Below are 17,629 nucleotides of genomic sequence, written 5' to 3' on the forward strand. Positions count from 1 at the left end.
AGAGATGCACAGCGGTGAACTGCACCAGTTGATGGTGTTACAGGAATTTCCTTATTTCTGCAGTTAACTCAGATTGAGAGATTGTTTACACTGCGGCTCAACTGTGTCATGCTGTATGGCTGCAGCTCAGGCAGGTGTGTGGCGTGGCATGTACTTCAGTTGTGTGTGTGTGTGTGTGTGTGCGTGTGCGTGTGTGTGTGTGTGTGCGTGCGTGCGTGTGTGTGTGCGTGCGTGTGTGTGTGTATGTGTGTATGTGTATCAGGCATATGTTCACTAGAGTTGTATATGTTTGTCTGTTTACACTGCTGCTCAGCTGTGACCCGCTGTGCAACTGCAGCCCCAGTTTGTTTGTGTGTGTGTCCGAATGTGTGTCTGCACATGTATTTCAGCCACATGTGAGTCTCTGTGAATGTCCTCTGTGGATGTCCTAATTTGCTACACTGACTCACACCAAGAGGTCAACGACCCTCACTAGCTGAAATAACACCAGTGAAGGTGCAGGGGTGGGGGGGGGGGGGGGGTTGCTGCCAAAAGGCCCTCTAGCTCTTCTAAAGGCTACAGAAGATAGACCCTCACAGTTTTTGAATTGTCAACCTGTGATGTAATGTGTGTGTAGTTTCATGCCTCTCTGTTTGTACGGCAGTTACACCTCAGGTCAAAGTGACACTGTGTACTGTTGCCATGCAGTACAATTCTCACTAGTGGCAAAGCCTTTAAATGATAAAAATGCATTTCTCTAATACATATATCAGATGTTTTAGGTTTCCTTCAAATGCACACTCTCCCTCTTTGCAGTGCCACTTGTGTAGGATATTGTGTTGCATCTGTATGACCTCGCATTCTTAAATTATTCACAAAAGCTATATTTAGCCCCGATGAAACTGGCACTCTGAATATGAAATCTGATATCTGACTGACAGTCACTATGACATAAAATACCGCCATGCTGTGACAGATAATTGGACCCCTTCCGCCCCTCGTGGATTATGTTCAGCAGGTTTTGTTGGTGTTGTAATTAGTCAATCATTCATCCTCCCATTGATGGTCTCAGCTCTCAGACTCATTCCTGGTCTTAGGTTTCATGCTTTTGTCTGTGGATTGTGAGGACAGACACTGGGGAGGCCTGGAATTTCAGTTCAACCCCTGCTCAAACATCTCAGGATTTCACAGGTCACAGACATCACAGAAATTTATAAGGAACACCACTATAGAGTCTCCATTATTTCATTTCTGGAAGAAAGCAGGTACAATATATTATTGGCACAACCAAAGAAGTCAAAACTGACTCAAAGACTAAATGGTAAATACATTAATTCAGTGCTTTTATAGTCCACTTTTAAATTCCACAATGACCAACTCCATAGCCAAAGATTTATTATTTTCAGAATAATGATACAAAAGATACAAAAATTTTGTTCTAACTTAAAGTGTAGCATATTGAATGATTGGTTTTTCTAGCTTTTCTTGTAAAAAATTGATTGGTTTTTGTTTTATTATTGGTTTTAGCCACTGCTACGATTTCTGCCATCACCCAAATACAATGGATGAGAATTGTGTTTTTTTTTTTTCCTGGAATTTTGGGGGACTGACCCTTTAAATTGCTAGAAATCCCTGCTGAGGTTATGGTCCTCTGTCAGCAGGCAGCAGTTTGACAACAGGTGACAAGCATGTGAACTGGGTTAAGGGAAGTTCTTAAACCCTCATAAAAGGCAAGTTTGAACTACATTGCCTCATGAGTCAGGATGGGAATCATTGAAATTGTCAAGTAAAACCAAAGTGGAAGGAAAATGATGTAGTTACTGTCCCAGATTGGTTTAGCTCTGACTCATAACAAATGAATACTTGTCATATGAGATCTTGGCCATGTGTGTCTAATATTAACATTGGTTACAAATATCATGACCAATTCATTTTTACAAATATATTTCTGACAACAAATGCCCAGCTGTTGTTTCTGTCAATTGATAATGAAATTCTTGTGGTTATGGCATGTCTACAGTGTTTCAGCCGCGTTTCTCAGTTGTCTGATGGAACAGATAAGCCTCTGTTTTAATCAATGCAGCTTTTTGTACAGTGACAGCTCAAGTTTCACTCGCATTATACACATGTAAATGCATCCCAAAGCTTGTTTTACATGCATATGTCCAGTGAAACGTTGGTGATCAATATTCATGTCTATCTATCTATTGATTTTAGAAAGTTACAATCCTCACACCCTACATTCATCAATGGGGAGACACTACAAGCTCTTGGAATTTGCATTATGCTTGACCATAAGCTCAAATTGAACCTGTGGACTGACCTCATACACACTGAGCCACAACAAGGAATGTACTTTTTAAAGAAACTGTTACTCTTTAATAAATCAAATGTTTTACCGTGGTGTTTGGCAATGTCACTGAGGCACAAAAAAGGCTGTGGGCAAAATGGTAACAACAGTCAGTGAACTGTTGAGGCTCATGTTACCAAGTTTGGACTGCATTTACACAGACAGACTAATGAATAAGGCAAACACCATTGTGGGTGACAAGAGGCACCACCTTGCCTCTTCATTTAAACTGTTGCCATCTGGGCGACGATATTGTTCCCATCCGTTCACCGAAAACGGATCCAAAATTTCATTTGTTCTACAAGCCACTAAATTTTTAAACAAGTAATGCACATAAAAAGCTGGTCAGACGATCTCTGGTGCAAGTCGCGAGACATGTGTATGGGCATGTGCATGAGCATGTCTGTTGCTGTATGGATATGTGTAGCGTATGAGGATTTATGAGTATGCTATTGGTGACTCTGTAATAGTGGCTCTGTGATGTTATGACGAAATGCCTTGTGATTATGCTGCAAACCAATTTCCCCACAGGGTCAAAAAAAGTATCTGTTTATCTATAAATAGCTTATAGACACAGACGTAGTGCTGCTCACGCTATATCTCATGTGTAGACACGGTGTTAGTCCCACTAAGCTACATTTTTCACACTTTCTGAAATAATACATATTTAAAGAACTGCTTATCTGACCTCTTTAAGTTGCAATCGCTTTTTCAGTCTCGCTTCTGTCTTCGACGTGCAGCAGAGTGCAAAGCTTTCAACCTTTCTTACTGTAATTACCTGTTCCAATTACAAATACTACTCTTGAAAACAGGAAATCTGTCTGTGTTGTCTTTATGACTCTGCCAGACTGTACTCTGCACAGTTTGTAGGAGACATGAAAAGGATGTTGAAAAGAGGGACACATTCCTTGGACATAGCTCATATGATGTTCATATCTGCAGATTACCTCAGATTACCTTTGCTGAAAAAACTGTCACTCCAACAGTGCAAATGCACTGACTTCATTAAGTGCAATTTAGCTTTGTCCATCTTAGGGTTTTTCCAAAATAAGCAGATCATTTCCGAGTTCTAAGGCGACTCTTGACAAGGTGACAAGGGGTATGCTTGGCCACCCAAGTCTGTTTGGCAAGTTTCCCACCTTTCAAGTTTGTATGAACACTCTTCCAAACTCCTATCTCATCGCTAAGTCATTATCATCTTTGGAATAATATTACTCTGACTCGAGTCTCCTCATGATACATTCTCTGACTTTTTGTCTGGATTTTGCATTTCAGCATTGTAACCTCTGCCATCCTTAGGTTACAATGATCTGGCTTTGAACCTCATTTTGAACAGCCCTTTGAGTACTTACTAACTTTCTCTAAAAAGGCACCAGCTATGATGTTGGTCTGTGATCCTAACCTGCACAATAATACAATGAGACACAAGAGTCCATTCGAGGGGTGGTCTGCTGTTTAACACTAATCATTACCAGTTTATTATCCCAGAGTTTATTTACAAAGTTCCTACTATAAACATTGTTTATTTTGGTTTACACACCGACAAAAGGAAACCGGCAATTACTTTGATCCTTGAGTTCGTCTGACCTCAGGAAAGTCGTCTTGTTGCATGAGAATGACATTGCATGAGCATCCTGCTTTTAATTTTAACTGTAACATTTCGTGTTTATCCCCTTTCGCATGGCACCGGCTGAAAGTCACCTTGACAATGAATAATTTTCCCACAGGAAGTTGTCGTTCTTCATTTTTCTCATGTAACAGCCATAATTAAATTGTCTATTTTTGACAGTTTTAGAGTGAACAATTGCTTGGTATTACTCTCAAGAATGTTAACTCCTTCTTTCCCAGAGGGTTAACTATTTACTGTTATCATATTACAGCCACCCTCTTAAGAAGTGTGTCACTGAAGTTAACAGAGAAATAACAGAAATTCAGCATTCTTTATACATTTTTTTTTTTTAATATTTTATTGGCAAATGGACTTTTTTCTCCTCTGTTCCTAGAAGAATACATTTTCTTTTCAATAAAAGGGCAACCAGCAAAAGACAATCACAAGTCCCTGAGTCATATTTGCCCAAAAGCAAACTGCTTTTCATATGACCAGACACAATATTTTCCTTTCATGAAAAATTTCATCTGGGCAGAAAGTGCAAAAATAATCTGGTCTTGTGATAAATCAGTGAGTTACCTTGTTTTCTGTAATACATCACAGTTAACTAGTCCTTCTTTTCATTAGCTGTATACCTTAAAATACATAAACATTGAAGGCTATACATTGCTTTGGTGTTGGCCCTCCCACTTTGTTAGACCAAACAGTCATAATCTTGCAGACATTTGGATCATCAGTGACCCCCGGCCATGACAGAGAACTAAAGGATAAAGTTGTCAAGCTTAAAGACAATTCTGCATCTCAGCATAAACATGTGGAAACTTCTATAAGGTTGATGGCTCGCTGTGCACAAAATGACCTGAGTTTCTTTCTGTCAGCAACAGAGGTTATATGCACAAATGCCTGCCTTTATTTTAAAGCCCGGCACTATTAGAGAGACACTTGCACAAACCTCCTCTTGCTTTTATCACTAATCTCCGATTAGCAGATGTCTAGGGTCTCTGTCAACTGATCCCATAGGCAGAATGAGAAACCAGTCTGGACAAGAAAGTGAGGCCTGGATTACTGTGTAACCACAGAGTACTGAAGACAGGGGTCTAAACTGGATTTAGCATTAAATGGCATCATGTGGAGCAGAGACAATGTATGCAGGGACATTAGGTTTTTTGGTACGTCCAAGCTAGTGTCAGAGAATAAACTGATGGCATGAAGTCGGCTAATGCCTTAAATTTGACACCTAAATCATAAAAAAGGTTTAGTTTACACTCAGTGGTTTTGAATTGTATTGTTTAGACATATACAGCATTATCCCATACAACAATACAAGTACTGTAAAAGGATACTGTTTATAATCTGCTGCTTAGATTATATATATTATTAAACGTGTCAACATACCACAATGGCAACTTTGCTAAATAAGTGTTTGCACTATTGCACTTAATTGGAACTAATTTGAATCCATAAGGAGGAATTCAGCACTGCTCTTTATGTTTCACAGTATATTACCACAGTACAGCTTTTGATTCTTTTTGTTGAAAGCTGAAATCAGAAGATCACTTGACCAAACCTTTTGCTCTGACTGCATTTTCACACAATTTGCAGTTTTTAAAGCTAGATCTGTTGTAGTTTTTTCTTATTATCATGTTTGAACAAAGAGAGCAAGTCAAGGGGAACAAATTGCCCCTCTCTCTAAAACACTGAAAGCATCAGTATTGTACACTGACAGGCAAGGCTGCCGTAATTCTAAGGTATCAGTCAGCAGGAGGGATCGCTTTTCACTGCTGTGACAAAGGGAGAAGGAGGAGGAAGGAGGAGTTAGGAGAGGAAATATTGGCAGGGCAGCCAATACGGAGCACACCTCCTTCTGCTCTCCCCCTTTACTCTTTTGAATGGGGCACTCCTCTTCACTTTTCCTCTCTGCCTAGTGGAGTGTGTGTGGGGACTGAGCGGGAGGAAAGTCTGTGTGAGGAGTGTAGTGGCTGTGTGGACATGTCATAGTCCACTCTTGGACCCTGATCAAGTGGCTGGACGAGGTCAAGACTTGACATTATGCCCAAGATGAGGACCCAGGTTGGAGTTTTGTTTTTGTTGGCCCAGTGGATGGTCTACTCTGATGCTTGGTTCTGGTCCTGGACTGGTACCACAACTTTGGCCCCAACAATGGATCATGAGGGGTCTGGCAGTCCAGCAGGTAGTGGAGAACAGCCAACAGAGGATGGGGTTGCAACGGAGATCATTGATGAAGGACATGGGATCCAAAAGACTGTGCAGACTTGGGATGAGACCACTCCTCTGCTGACCTCTCTAATAGCTACAACACAACCCAAGAATGACCGGCCACCAGAAAGGGGCACAACAGGGATTTCGTCACGCATATTTAAACCTGGTAATGGCACATCCTCACTAAAGGGTATGGGTTCTGAAGGATTTGATCATTTAAGATTTACAGGAAATGCAGCAGGATACGAATCTGGCCCAGAGTCTCAATTGGCAGCAGACACTGGGTCACATATTTGGTCTGGCTCTGGATTCTGGTCTGAATCTGGGTTTGCAACAGGAGCTGAAACTATAGGGGAATCTGGCTTTGAAACACAAGGGTTTTCTGATGAAAACCAACAAGGAGCAATAATGGCCACTGATCACAGGGGGTTAGATAGTGGAGACAGTGCAGTGTCCCAAACAAATGAGTTTCAAAGCAGTGACTTGATCATTCATAACAGAACAGATGAGGGCCATGATCTTGGTAGTGCAAAATCAAATCCTGAATTTTTTACTGAAATCCCCAATAACACTAGCAGAAATAGAAAACCTAACAGTAGCTTTGATCTGACACAGTATTCTCGTGAAAATTCTGTCCCAGGGGATTTACTAACTCAAATTGAAGGCAAACACTCCGAGGAGATTACCTTGGTAACCAAGGACAACCAACAAGTGGAAGTTACTCAGTTACCAGCTTCTGAATCAACAGCTACTCAGAAAGCTTTACCTAACCAGGTTTTCCAGACTACCCAAGCTTCATTTGTTGACCAGGTGTTTTCTACAACCCAAACACAAACTAATACCCACAAATTGTTAATTCATCAACCACAAATAGCTAGCAAGAGAACAGATACTACCTCAATACCCACAACCACTCAAGAGCCTAATTCTGCATCAGCAACTAGCCAAACTGTGGCAACCAGCCAAATCATTCACATCTTAGATGCTACACAAATATCAGTAAGTGAGCAAGAGCCTAGCCAAGCAACTGTATTTAGCCAAACAGCCATAGATAGCCAGGCACCAGCTGGAAGCCACACAGAAGTACCTAAATCAGTACAGGTCATAGAATCCTCACAATGCTTGTTGCTAGATGCCGCTCTTCCTTTCTGCTCCTCAATGGTTGGGGAAAGATTTGTTGTGCCGAATTACCTCAACCAGAGCAGTGTGGAGGAAGTCCAGGCACTCCTGAAGCAGTGGGCATGGCTGTTGAGGTCACATTGCCACCATAGTCTGGAGTGGTTTTTCTGCCTTCTCTTGGTACCAAAGTGTGGCTCTCTGGGTTCACTGCCGGTGTTGCCTTGCCGGAGCTTCTGTGAAGTTTTGCGGGACAGTTGCTGGACCCTCCTGGATGAGGGACACCTCCCCGTGGAGTGCCACACTCTACCAGACGATGAGGATGATGGGTATCAGTGCTTGTCAGTTAGTAACCAGAAAGGTAATCACTGGTTCAAATGAATCCTAGTTTTGGGATTCATTTTGAACCAGTTTTCAAAATCCCTACTCCCCAGTTTGTCTGGTGTTTCCACCCAATACCCAATACCCAGTACCCACCCAGTTAAATGTGATTTATTCCTGTCAGTGTCAAAACTGAGTCAGTGAGATTAACAATGTCATGGTTCATATACACAGCAAATTGATTGAAAAGAAAAATAAGCATGCTGCAAGTTTGTTACTCTTGATGCTAAAAGGAAGTACTGGGTGCAGCCTAACAAGCATGGTGCCAGTACACTTTGCAGTGTTTAACCTTTTGCATGTATGTTTCCCTTGTCCTTTGGATTGCATGTGACTTACTCCTTGAAGGTCCATATAACACACACACACACACACACACACACACACACACACACACACACACACACACACACACACACATATATACACACACACCCACACACACACACACACGCACACACACACACACAAACAAACACACAAACACACAAACACAGAGTTCAGTGGGTTTTTGATTCATTACCAAACTAACTGATGTGTATTTTGTCAGTAGGTTATTAACTCAAAGGGTCAGACATGTTTTTGTACATTTTGTATATCATGTCCTGGAGTGCAGTCTTTGCATCAGCAGATAGTCTATCGGTTTAAAAAGTGTCATGTAAACTTAAAGCACGACATAGTACAAAAATAAATGAACATTGCCGTGATATCAGAAAACACAACCAGGTAAAGATATTTTCTGTGCCCAATACTATTTATCACATATATTAAGAAGGAATAAAGTACTAATTAATTTTTTTCCTGCCATAGGCACAGTTGGTTTTTCTTTTTGTTGTATTTTTTTTGTAATACTGAGGAAACTGTAGCTGTGTTTGCTTTTTCTCGTAAGCCTTAATACATCTGAAGTTACAGAAGACAGAAGCCCTTCCTCTGTAAACAGTTTGTGCATGAAATACTGTAGATACTTTGGCATATAGAGTTGCATGTCTCTTGAGAGTGAGTGGCTTGCAGGCAGCTTGTTATACATTTGTAAGTTGTCATGCATGGTAAGCAGTCATGTTTGCATCGGTGGTTTTCAGTGGGATGTCAGTTTGTACAACTGTGTTTCGACCCAGGTGACACATTTTAAGGTGAAAATGTTAAGGTAAAAGAAATGAATGACCATTCAAGGCATGCGATTCTGATCTGGAGTTATGTGCATAATGGAGATTGTTGCAGTTTAATTCAGTGAAGCAGCTGATGAATGCTTTGATCTCATGTGCTTGTAATTACTGTGTCAAAAATGCCCTTGGATTCAGTGAACATGGCATGTCAAATACCAGTGCTGTTAATTTGTTGTTTGAAATGGCAGCAGTAAACTAACAGCTATGTGCTTATGCTTAAGTTATGTTTAAATGGACATATGATGTAATCCTAAACAGTGTGTATGTCAGTATACTCTCTTGGATTAAAACCAACAAATACAATTCTTGCCCCTGGTGACTAAAAAAATGATGGAGAAAATGAGTCAGATGTTTATTTCTATTGGTGAGTGCTGATGCTGATTCATGTGAGAACATCCTTTAGTCTTACTCCTTTATCAAACAAGTCAAATCCTTTTTACTGGGCTACACTCCTGCCCTCCACACTCACTTCATATCACTGAGAGTTCAAGACTGTGCCTTTTTACAGCTTTGCTATCTTTCTGACAGCGTGCTCTATTGACAGACACGAGTGGAGACGAGTTTCTGGTTCCACAACTAAGTGGCACATCTGGGCCCAAATAGATTCGAATAGTTTAAGCTTTATCTATCTTAGTGTGCAGGGTGATGGTGTGGTTTTCTACATCAGGAGGGTTAAGAGGATTCATTTTCATGGCAGAAAAGCATAGTGTTAATTTCACCAGGCCATATTTCAAAGCTTCATGTTGTAAACATCACACAGCTTTCAAATAGTTTGACACAGGTGTAAGTTTAGACTAAGTTAAGATTTTGGAATCCTAAAAAATGATATACTATATGTAGGGGCTTCTAGACCCAGCAGTCCTGACACTGCAAATACACCTCAGGCAAAGTATAATCTTGTTGCTGTCTTTACACTCCTACTGCAGCTTTTATAGGTTCTCCAGAAGCTGCTTCACAACCAAGGCATTTGTATTGGGTATCACCTGTATAGTAGCCTGAAGGTATAACTGGAGTGCTTTCAGTTACTCTACATCATTCTTCTTGGATAGACAGGAAAGCCACGGCAGTCAAGACCGTCTGGTATCACTCATTCAAGCACAACAAGCTTAAAAACCTACTAATGGACACTGGTCGTGAGACTGATGCTTGATAGACACGATGTAACAAATTACTTTGCTACTGAGTAAGTATGGTCCCTGTGAGATCTGTTTGCCCCCAGATCCTGAGGATAACTGGTAAACTTTAGAGACCGTTAGATGTTGCCTTTGAGTTTTCTAATGCCAGTGTCTTACTGATCATGCTGGTAAATTTAAAGTGGCTGACCAGTTGGTGGGATTTGACTTTCAACTGAGTGATGTCAGACATAAGTGCCCAAGATAGTGTGTCACAAAGCTCTGTTAATGTTTGCCCTGAAGCCAAAAATGCTTTATTCCCCTGTTTGTTAGTCCTGTAACTTAATCCTGGACTGTTTTCTACTGCGTCTACCCACTTACAAGTCCTTTGACCTCCTCCAATTCACTGATCAGAACCCGGACTACGCGGTGTCTGGGAAGGTTCAGTTGCTTTTCACCATCTGCAGGCATCTGTTGGCTTGATGTGTGGGAGGAGGGTATTCACACACTGTTTTTGCTCTGGGCCTTAATACCTCCCCACTCCTACATCATTTAACTATGACCTGTCATGAAAGAATGTCTCATGATATATTTACATCTTTCTGAGTTGCTATTTTGGGTGAATTAAAGACAAGGCCAATCGGAATGGGGCAAGAAACACAAAGGAGCAGTTTATACATGAAAAAAATATTTGAATGTAGCCCATAGATGTGTGTATGTGGGAGATTACTGTGGGAAGATTGCTGATATATCAGTGTGTGCATGGAAACTTGTAAGAAATCTGTTAGATGTGATCCTTTTACTACGGGGGGGCTACCCCTGTGGTAAGACAGGATTGTTAGGGCACAATAGGCCTTTTAATGATGTTTTTCCATGGTTACCAGTCTCCTGCTTGAAAGATGAGCAGTCATTCATATCAGAGTCTAAAGGTCAACTGCAATTTATTTGACTTAGGTTTTGATGGTAAAACTATATCCTGTATGAGAAACTCCATTGCTCTCTGTCACTTGAGGCTGTTTGATTTAAATGAAATGAAATCCTGTCCCTGCCCCCCTCTGTGGTGGTCTAAAAAGATGAGAAGGATGTTTTCCTGTTTAGATAAACATGGCTCTTTTGGTGGTATCTCAGTGTGTGTGTGTGTGTGCACGTAGCCTGTGTTTGGGGGCTTGTACCCCTCTTTGGAGGTCTGACAGTGATTTGTAGCACCATGGTTCCATTGAGCAGAGATTGATATTGTATCTCATGACAGGAACGCCCAAAGCTGGCTCTGGCTCTTCTGCGTGCTGCTTGCCAGGGAATCATTTTGACTTGGCTCTCAGGAGGGTTCCAATTATGGGCACAGTGTTGTCCGACCTCTCTGCTGCCAGAAACTCAGTGCCCCCTCTGGTTTGTGTAGCACCAGTACAAAAACCGGACTGTTGAGCCAGTGTTGCTAAACACAGTACAGAAGCACAGAAATGTTGTGAGGTGGATAACGGCCTGCTTGTGACACTCTTTAAAAGTTTTTAGGAGACTCTGAAGGAGACTCTGAAGGAGACCAGTGCTGCCTCAGCATTTCGGATGATTTGGATGTAAACTAAGCATTTCCATTGTGCCTCTGTGGATATCTATAAAGTACTATCTTCTTCTGGAGTTCCAAAAACACATATTTATGAAGCTAGTGGTGTGTGTGTGTGGTGGTGGTGGTGGTGGGGGGGGGGGGGGGGGGGGGGGCGGGGGGCAAAGGGTTTGTTTATACTCTGTGTGTTGCTCTAAAGTTCTTTACTTACAGGTAGAGAACTTGAACAGTATCACATTACTCCTTCCCCAAAGAGTAAAGTGCACAGCTTGTGGTAGAGCCATCTTCCTTTTTGTGGTTGGTGAATTACAGCTCAGTCTTCAGCGTGAGCCAACAAAAAAACTCCTTCCTGGACTGTGATGTGGTTTTCAGGTCTGATATGTTTTTCAGAGCATTCTGCTACATCGGGTTAAAGATACGGGACATTTTGTTCAGCGGCTCACAGAATACACTTTGTAGGAAGAAAGGACCACTTATTCATGGTGTTGACGTCCAGTATACTTTGATATTTAAAACATCCTGTGTTCATTTTTTTCTGACCCTGGGTTTGGCCTTAAAGTTACCTGTATATGCCACTATAGCTTTTATGTTGCTATAGTTTATGTAGTATGTAAATTCCATAAAGTAGTCGTGGAACCATATCTCCTCACATAAGACTGTATGTATCAATGCTTACATTCTCTTAAGCACCAAAATAGGCTTTTACAGGTAAATGAATTTGTCATGTCAAACCAAATCTTATACAGTATTTTATTTCCCCAGATAGAATCGATTCCACCAAGTACTTGACATTGATTTAACATTATAAGCATCACAAATGACTCTCTTCAACCCTGCGAACAGCCGGACACTGAAACCACAAGATCAAACAGGGATCTAACAGCCAGAAAGCAAACACAGCCAATATATCTTGTGGCCAAACTCAATTAGCTTCCCTTTTAAATCAATTGTCTGACAAGCGCTACATACATAGTTTATGCTTTTTTTTTTTTTTTTTTTTTTTTACAATCATGGGACTGTAATTTTCATGTCTCTAGAGGTGAACTCTCCAAACACACGGTCAGACCACTGACCAGCTCTTTGCAGAGTGAGGGGAGAGATCATTGCCCTTGTCAGCAGGCCTCAAGGGATGTTTTAAATGGTGATAGAGCGTAGTCAGTGAAACTATAAGGTTTCTCCAGACAGTCCAGATGTTCAAATGTTTTCCCATGGATTAGACAGGATCCTGTACTTCCCAAAGCTGTATATACAGTTTTGCACTGTATATACAGCTTTATCAACAGGGTATCACAAACTCTGGTGCCCCATCCTGGAATGTTAGGAGACGAAAAAGAGCTGTGTCCCTGGTCAGTTAATGGTCGTCTTGACAAGACAAACTAGCACCATAAACCCTACAGCATTCCATTCATCAACTCTTGGTTTCTATACCCAACTGGCCTTGAAGCTGTCATTGGACAACAAAAGCTATTTGGAAAACCTGAATTGAGATTGCACTTAAAATGCTAATGGTGAACCCTGTGTACCCGACAATTTTTGATCTCTGAGAGGGAATGACTGGCTGGCTCTTTTCTGACAATGCGGGCACATTGGACGGGCTTCACCAAAGAATTCCTTTGGAGGACCAAAGCTGGTCAAACCTTTTTATGTGCTTTACATCCCCTAACCAAATTGTCTTTATTTACAGTCCTAAACTTTCTTTTATTCCGTGTAGACATCTGGCAGAATTGCATCAGGATATCTTTTTTCTTTTTTCAGATTTGAAGTAAATAGTGATACTTTTTGCATCTAGTGTTTAGTTGCAGTCCTTGGGTCTTCTTCTTTTTGGTAAATTCTGAACATAGTCCAAAAGAGTGCACATCTGGTCGGCACGAGTGATGACCAATGGGAGAGATGTTTCACTAATTAGGGCTTTGGAAAGCTTGTGCACACACGTTCCAGAAGAATGTCTGCTGGTCATTTGGCAAGTACATTAGAAAATCAGATGTTTGAGGAAGAGATGGTGATGCTGTGGAGAGAGAGGAGAGGAGCGTGAGGCCGAAACCTCAGTTTGCACTTTAGAGGCATGCTGCATGCTGAGGGACAACCGTGCTCTGTTTGAGAGATGCGCCTCACATTCCAACTTATTACCGACCTTGAAGTTTAATCTGCACACAAATCAAATAATTTTTATGACTAGCTGCTTAACCTATGCTTAACAAATTGCATGTTTTTTTGAAAATTAAACAAGCTAGTGAACTGCAGCCTGAGGAGACAGGCATTTTTTAAGCACAATCAATGTCATTCAGGCCAAAAATAAATGTCATGTTATGTTTTTATTGGAAAAAGAGGAACCATACATGCTCAGTTATGGAGTGTTTCTGCTTTAAAGGTAGCTCACATGTCGGCCTCAGCACCCGCAGCAGGGGGATTTACAAATTAAAATGGTGTGCTTTCCCACATGATGGATTTCATCACTGAATTGCTACTACTAAGTTTTGCCTTTTTCAGCCCTGCTCTGGCAGAGAGTGTGCATAGGAGGGAGGCAGGTTCAGACATGTGAGCACAGGCCCACTGAGGAGACCCTTGAGGTTTCTCGTTCTGACTTTATCAGAGTAAACATCTGGTCAGCCTGGTGCAAATGACCGTTTATTGTTCGTGCCATCCATGCTGCAGTGTGGCTCTAAACCCGGTACTCTCCTTGTCTGTTTGCATCTGTCATTTTACGGTTAACATATTTCAGTTTAGGTAGAACATGCCTGGTTTATGTTGTGCTATGTGTCTCTCAGGATTTAGAAAAAGTTTTTTACCCAGTGACATGAATGTTTTTTATAGATATTTAGACAGATATCCTCTTTGAATTTGTCCCTTAACTTGACAAAATATTCTGTATTGTATATGTTATTGGATTTTCCACCAAGATCCTATTTTGAAATTGAAGTGATCATTTTTACAGTCAACTAAATCAGATCTTGCAAAAAAAAAAGGCTTTTTCACATTTGTATCACTCATTGAAATGTGGCTGTTCCAGATTCAGTTGGTATTTTTGGCACATCATTATACATCACTTGCGTGTACACTTTAGTCAGAATGTACAGTGATAAGTCAGCTACTGATAGGACAGACATTTCTAAATAAGACTATCAGCAGAGAGGGGGAACTGCATAAATAATACTGGAATGTATTTTTGTTGCTGTCTTGTTACAGCTTGACTGGGTTCTCTGTAAGCTCAGATTCAAATTAAAACATCTTTAGCTCTCAGACAGCAGGCAGAATATGCAGAGTGGTGTTTGTGCTTGTACAGCGGAAAGCAGGACCTCGGGTTCAGCTGAACACCTTGCGTGTTTAAGCTCTCAACAAAGCCAACTGCCGACCCCACTGATCTCCAGCAGTCGAGGCAGTGGGGAGGCTTTGAACTGAGCAATAGAGCTCGCACATTAGTCACCAGGTGGTAAACCAAAGCATTTCTTCAAAGCACCAGAAACTACATCAAGTGTTCTCCCAAAACAGTGATTTTTGTGATTTTTCTTTTAACAAGAGGAAATGTTATTTTTGAACAAGCAGAAAGATTCAGCAACAAGTTTGACGCTAAAGGGAAACAAAAGCTGTCTTTACCGTGCGTGTGAATGAACACACATTGCTCTTTGTGTTCCTTGCATTTCCTAAACGCCTCTGATAATTATGCGCTGACCTCACCAGAGTCACCCAGGGTGATGGAAGAGTGAGCATGGATATGCAGGAGGCCCAGCTGTTGGTCCCTGTGTGCCCTGGAGCAGTGACATTTAACAGATGACACACAAGTCGGAAGAGTTGTGCTGTTTTCTTTTAGCGTCTACAGGAATGTGACGTCTTTACCTTATTCTGCACGCAGGTGATTGACAGGGGTTCAAAATATGAGAAAATTTAAAGGTTTTTAAATGTGTAATTTGTCTGTTAATGTGATTTCCTGCCATAGACATTTGCAGAGAGCACATCTAGAGACTATAACTCAGCATGGTTTCATCTTGAGTTTAACTCTTCTGGCACATATACTGTGAGCACTTAATCAACTCTCAAGTCATGCACTGTCTCTCCTGGACTGTGCCTCCCTTCAGTTTAGGAATCAGGAGTTTGGTGTTAGCGGTCTTTGGGAATACAGGTCTGCTAAAGTCATCTGTTTTTCTTAGTCTCCTGTGACCAGTCCCTTGCCTTCTTTGGGGATGTCAGGCCTTTCCATATTGTGGTCTAGGAGTCATAAAAATGGTTTGTTTGTTTGTGGTCCCCTGAGAAGAGTCGCTTTGCCAAGGCTTCTCAAAAAAGCTTACAGTTTGGTTTGAGGAAGTTGTGGTTGATTTCCATTTCATTTTTTGTGTTCTAGTACAACAGAGACTTAAAATACTACCGTCCTGTGCACGTGACAGCGCTTGTACCTGCATCAATCAGACATTCACTTTAAGCCAAACCACCAACAGCCTAATAGAGCCTGGTCTAACATTATACCCTGCCATGCTGCCCTCCCTTCTAACCTACACTTTATTTTGGTGCATATTGTGGCCTGACATCTTTTTTCTCTCACCCTCTAGAAGACAGTGGAGTCACCCTGACGCAGCTGATCGGGGATCCTCCTCCTAGTGAGATCACCCGGGTCTATGGGCCCGACAACAGCCCCGCGTATGTCTTTGGCCCCGATGCCAACACGGGCCAGCTGGCACGCGCTCACCTGCCGAGCCCATTCTACCGAGACTTTGCCCTCATCTTCAACCTGCAACCTACCTCTGACAGGGGTGGAGTCATCTTCTCTGTCACAGATGCCTCACAGCAGATCATGTATGTGGGTGTCAAACTGTCACCTGTCCAGGGTGACAACCAGAATGTCATCCTGTACTACACAGAACCCGACTCACAGCAGTCCTATGAAGCAGCCAGGTTCCTTGTGCCCTCCTTGAGGGATACCTGGACCCGTTTCGCTATCGCCGTGAGGGACGACAAGGTGACGTTCTACCTCAACTGTGACACAGACCCTCAGGTGATGCGCATCGAGAGGTCCCCGGATGAGATGGAGCTGGAGGCCGGTGCCGGGGTCTTCGTTGGGCAGGCTGGAGGAGCTGATCCTGAGAAGTTCCTGGTGGGTACATGGGCTGAGGAAAACAATTCTAAATAATTTAAGGGATATATAATGTATAAATGTATACCTTATTTTTTAAAAAAGCTTTCATAGTTGATAAAGAAATATGTGCGTGATGCTTTGGCACGGAATAGTTATGACATTGACCTCACTGATGTGATGGGGATTCCTGCTGCGAGAATCTTTGGAAAAGTTCAGCGCGGTGTTTTGATTTTCCATAGTCAGGCATGTGAAACATCTTGGCTGAATAACCCTCATATGACTTGATTGCCCAAATTGGCCAACTCCAAAAGCATAACATAAATGTCCACACCACCTCACCATCCTCCTTAGAGTTGTCTGCAAATAATTGGGAAACCTCACAGTTGGGATGTAATTATCTGCAGTCATTTGACTGCAGTAAATCTCAGCAGTTGACTGCAACAAATGTTGACCCCAGCCGTTAAAGGGTTATTGTAGTTCACCCATGGCTACCTGCACAGACAAAACATGCAATCAGTGATAACTGTTCATTCTGCCTCTGTGCATGCAACTACTTATTTTAAACAGATAAACCATTGGCATTTTTTTTTTTTGCACAAATCAAAATAGTAAAAGCAAAAGAGAAAAAAACATAAAACAATTTAGGTGTTGAAAACACAATTTGTATAATTTGACACTCCACTGCGTCAGTGTCACACTTTTCCTCAGTATTTAATGACTCTTTTATGTCTTTTAAGTCCACTTAGAATTTGGGGAAAAGAGACTTTTTGGACTCTTTAGTAAATATTTTGACAATAATAATTCCCAATATAAAAGATATCTCATTACGTCATTGCTTTTCAAGCCAGACTTGAAAATACAACCGAGGTCCCTTTGGAGTGATAAGCTACTGTTTGTTTGATTCATGCAAATGTTATTTTTCATGGAAATTAAGATACTTTTACTGTATGAATTGCATGTCCTTCAATAACTTTAAATAAGTCACTGTTTTCTGTGCAAATAATGGCCTTATTTGGAATGGACATACACAAGGGCCAACATGACCTTAACACCTTGGTGTTTTCCTCATTTTGAGTTAAACT

The 17,629-nt window shown here is 41.5% G+C and overlaps 1 protein-coding gene across 3 annotated transcripts in view; it reads left to right on the top strand.

Annotated features, from left to right (window-relative positions):
- The window catches only part of col18a1a (collagen type XVIII alpha 1 chain a), a 75,528-nt gene that overhangs the window by 28,843 nt on the left and 29,056 nt on the right, over positions 1-17,629 (top strand). The window contains exons 1-2 of one of the 3 annotated variants that reach the window (XM_056389538.1): positions 5,882-6,348; positions 16,024-16,565. In XM_056389538.1, coding sequence (XP_056245513.1) covers positions 5,988-6,348; positions 16,024-16,565 — 903 coding nt within the window. In that variant the 5' untranslated portion in view covers positions 5,882-5,987. Of the gene's footprint in view, positions 1-5,881; positions 6,349-16,023; positions 16,566-17,629 lie in introns of those variants that run through there. The other 2 variants (XM_056389539.1, XM_056389540.1) reach the window with 2 other exon arrangements.

This window comes from Seriola aureovittata, chromosome 11 (assembly GCF_021018895.1).
Source record: "Seriola aureovittata isolate HTS-2021-v1 ecotype China chromosome 11, ASM2101889v1, whole genome shotgun sequence".
In the NCBI taxonomy this organism is placed as follows: Eukaryota; Metazoa; Chordata; class Actinopteri; order Carangiformes; family Carangidae; genus Seriola; species Seriola aureovittata.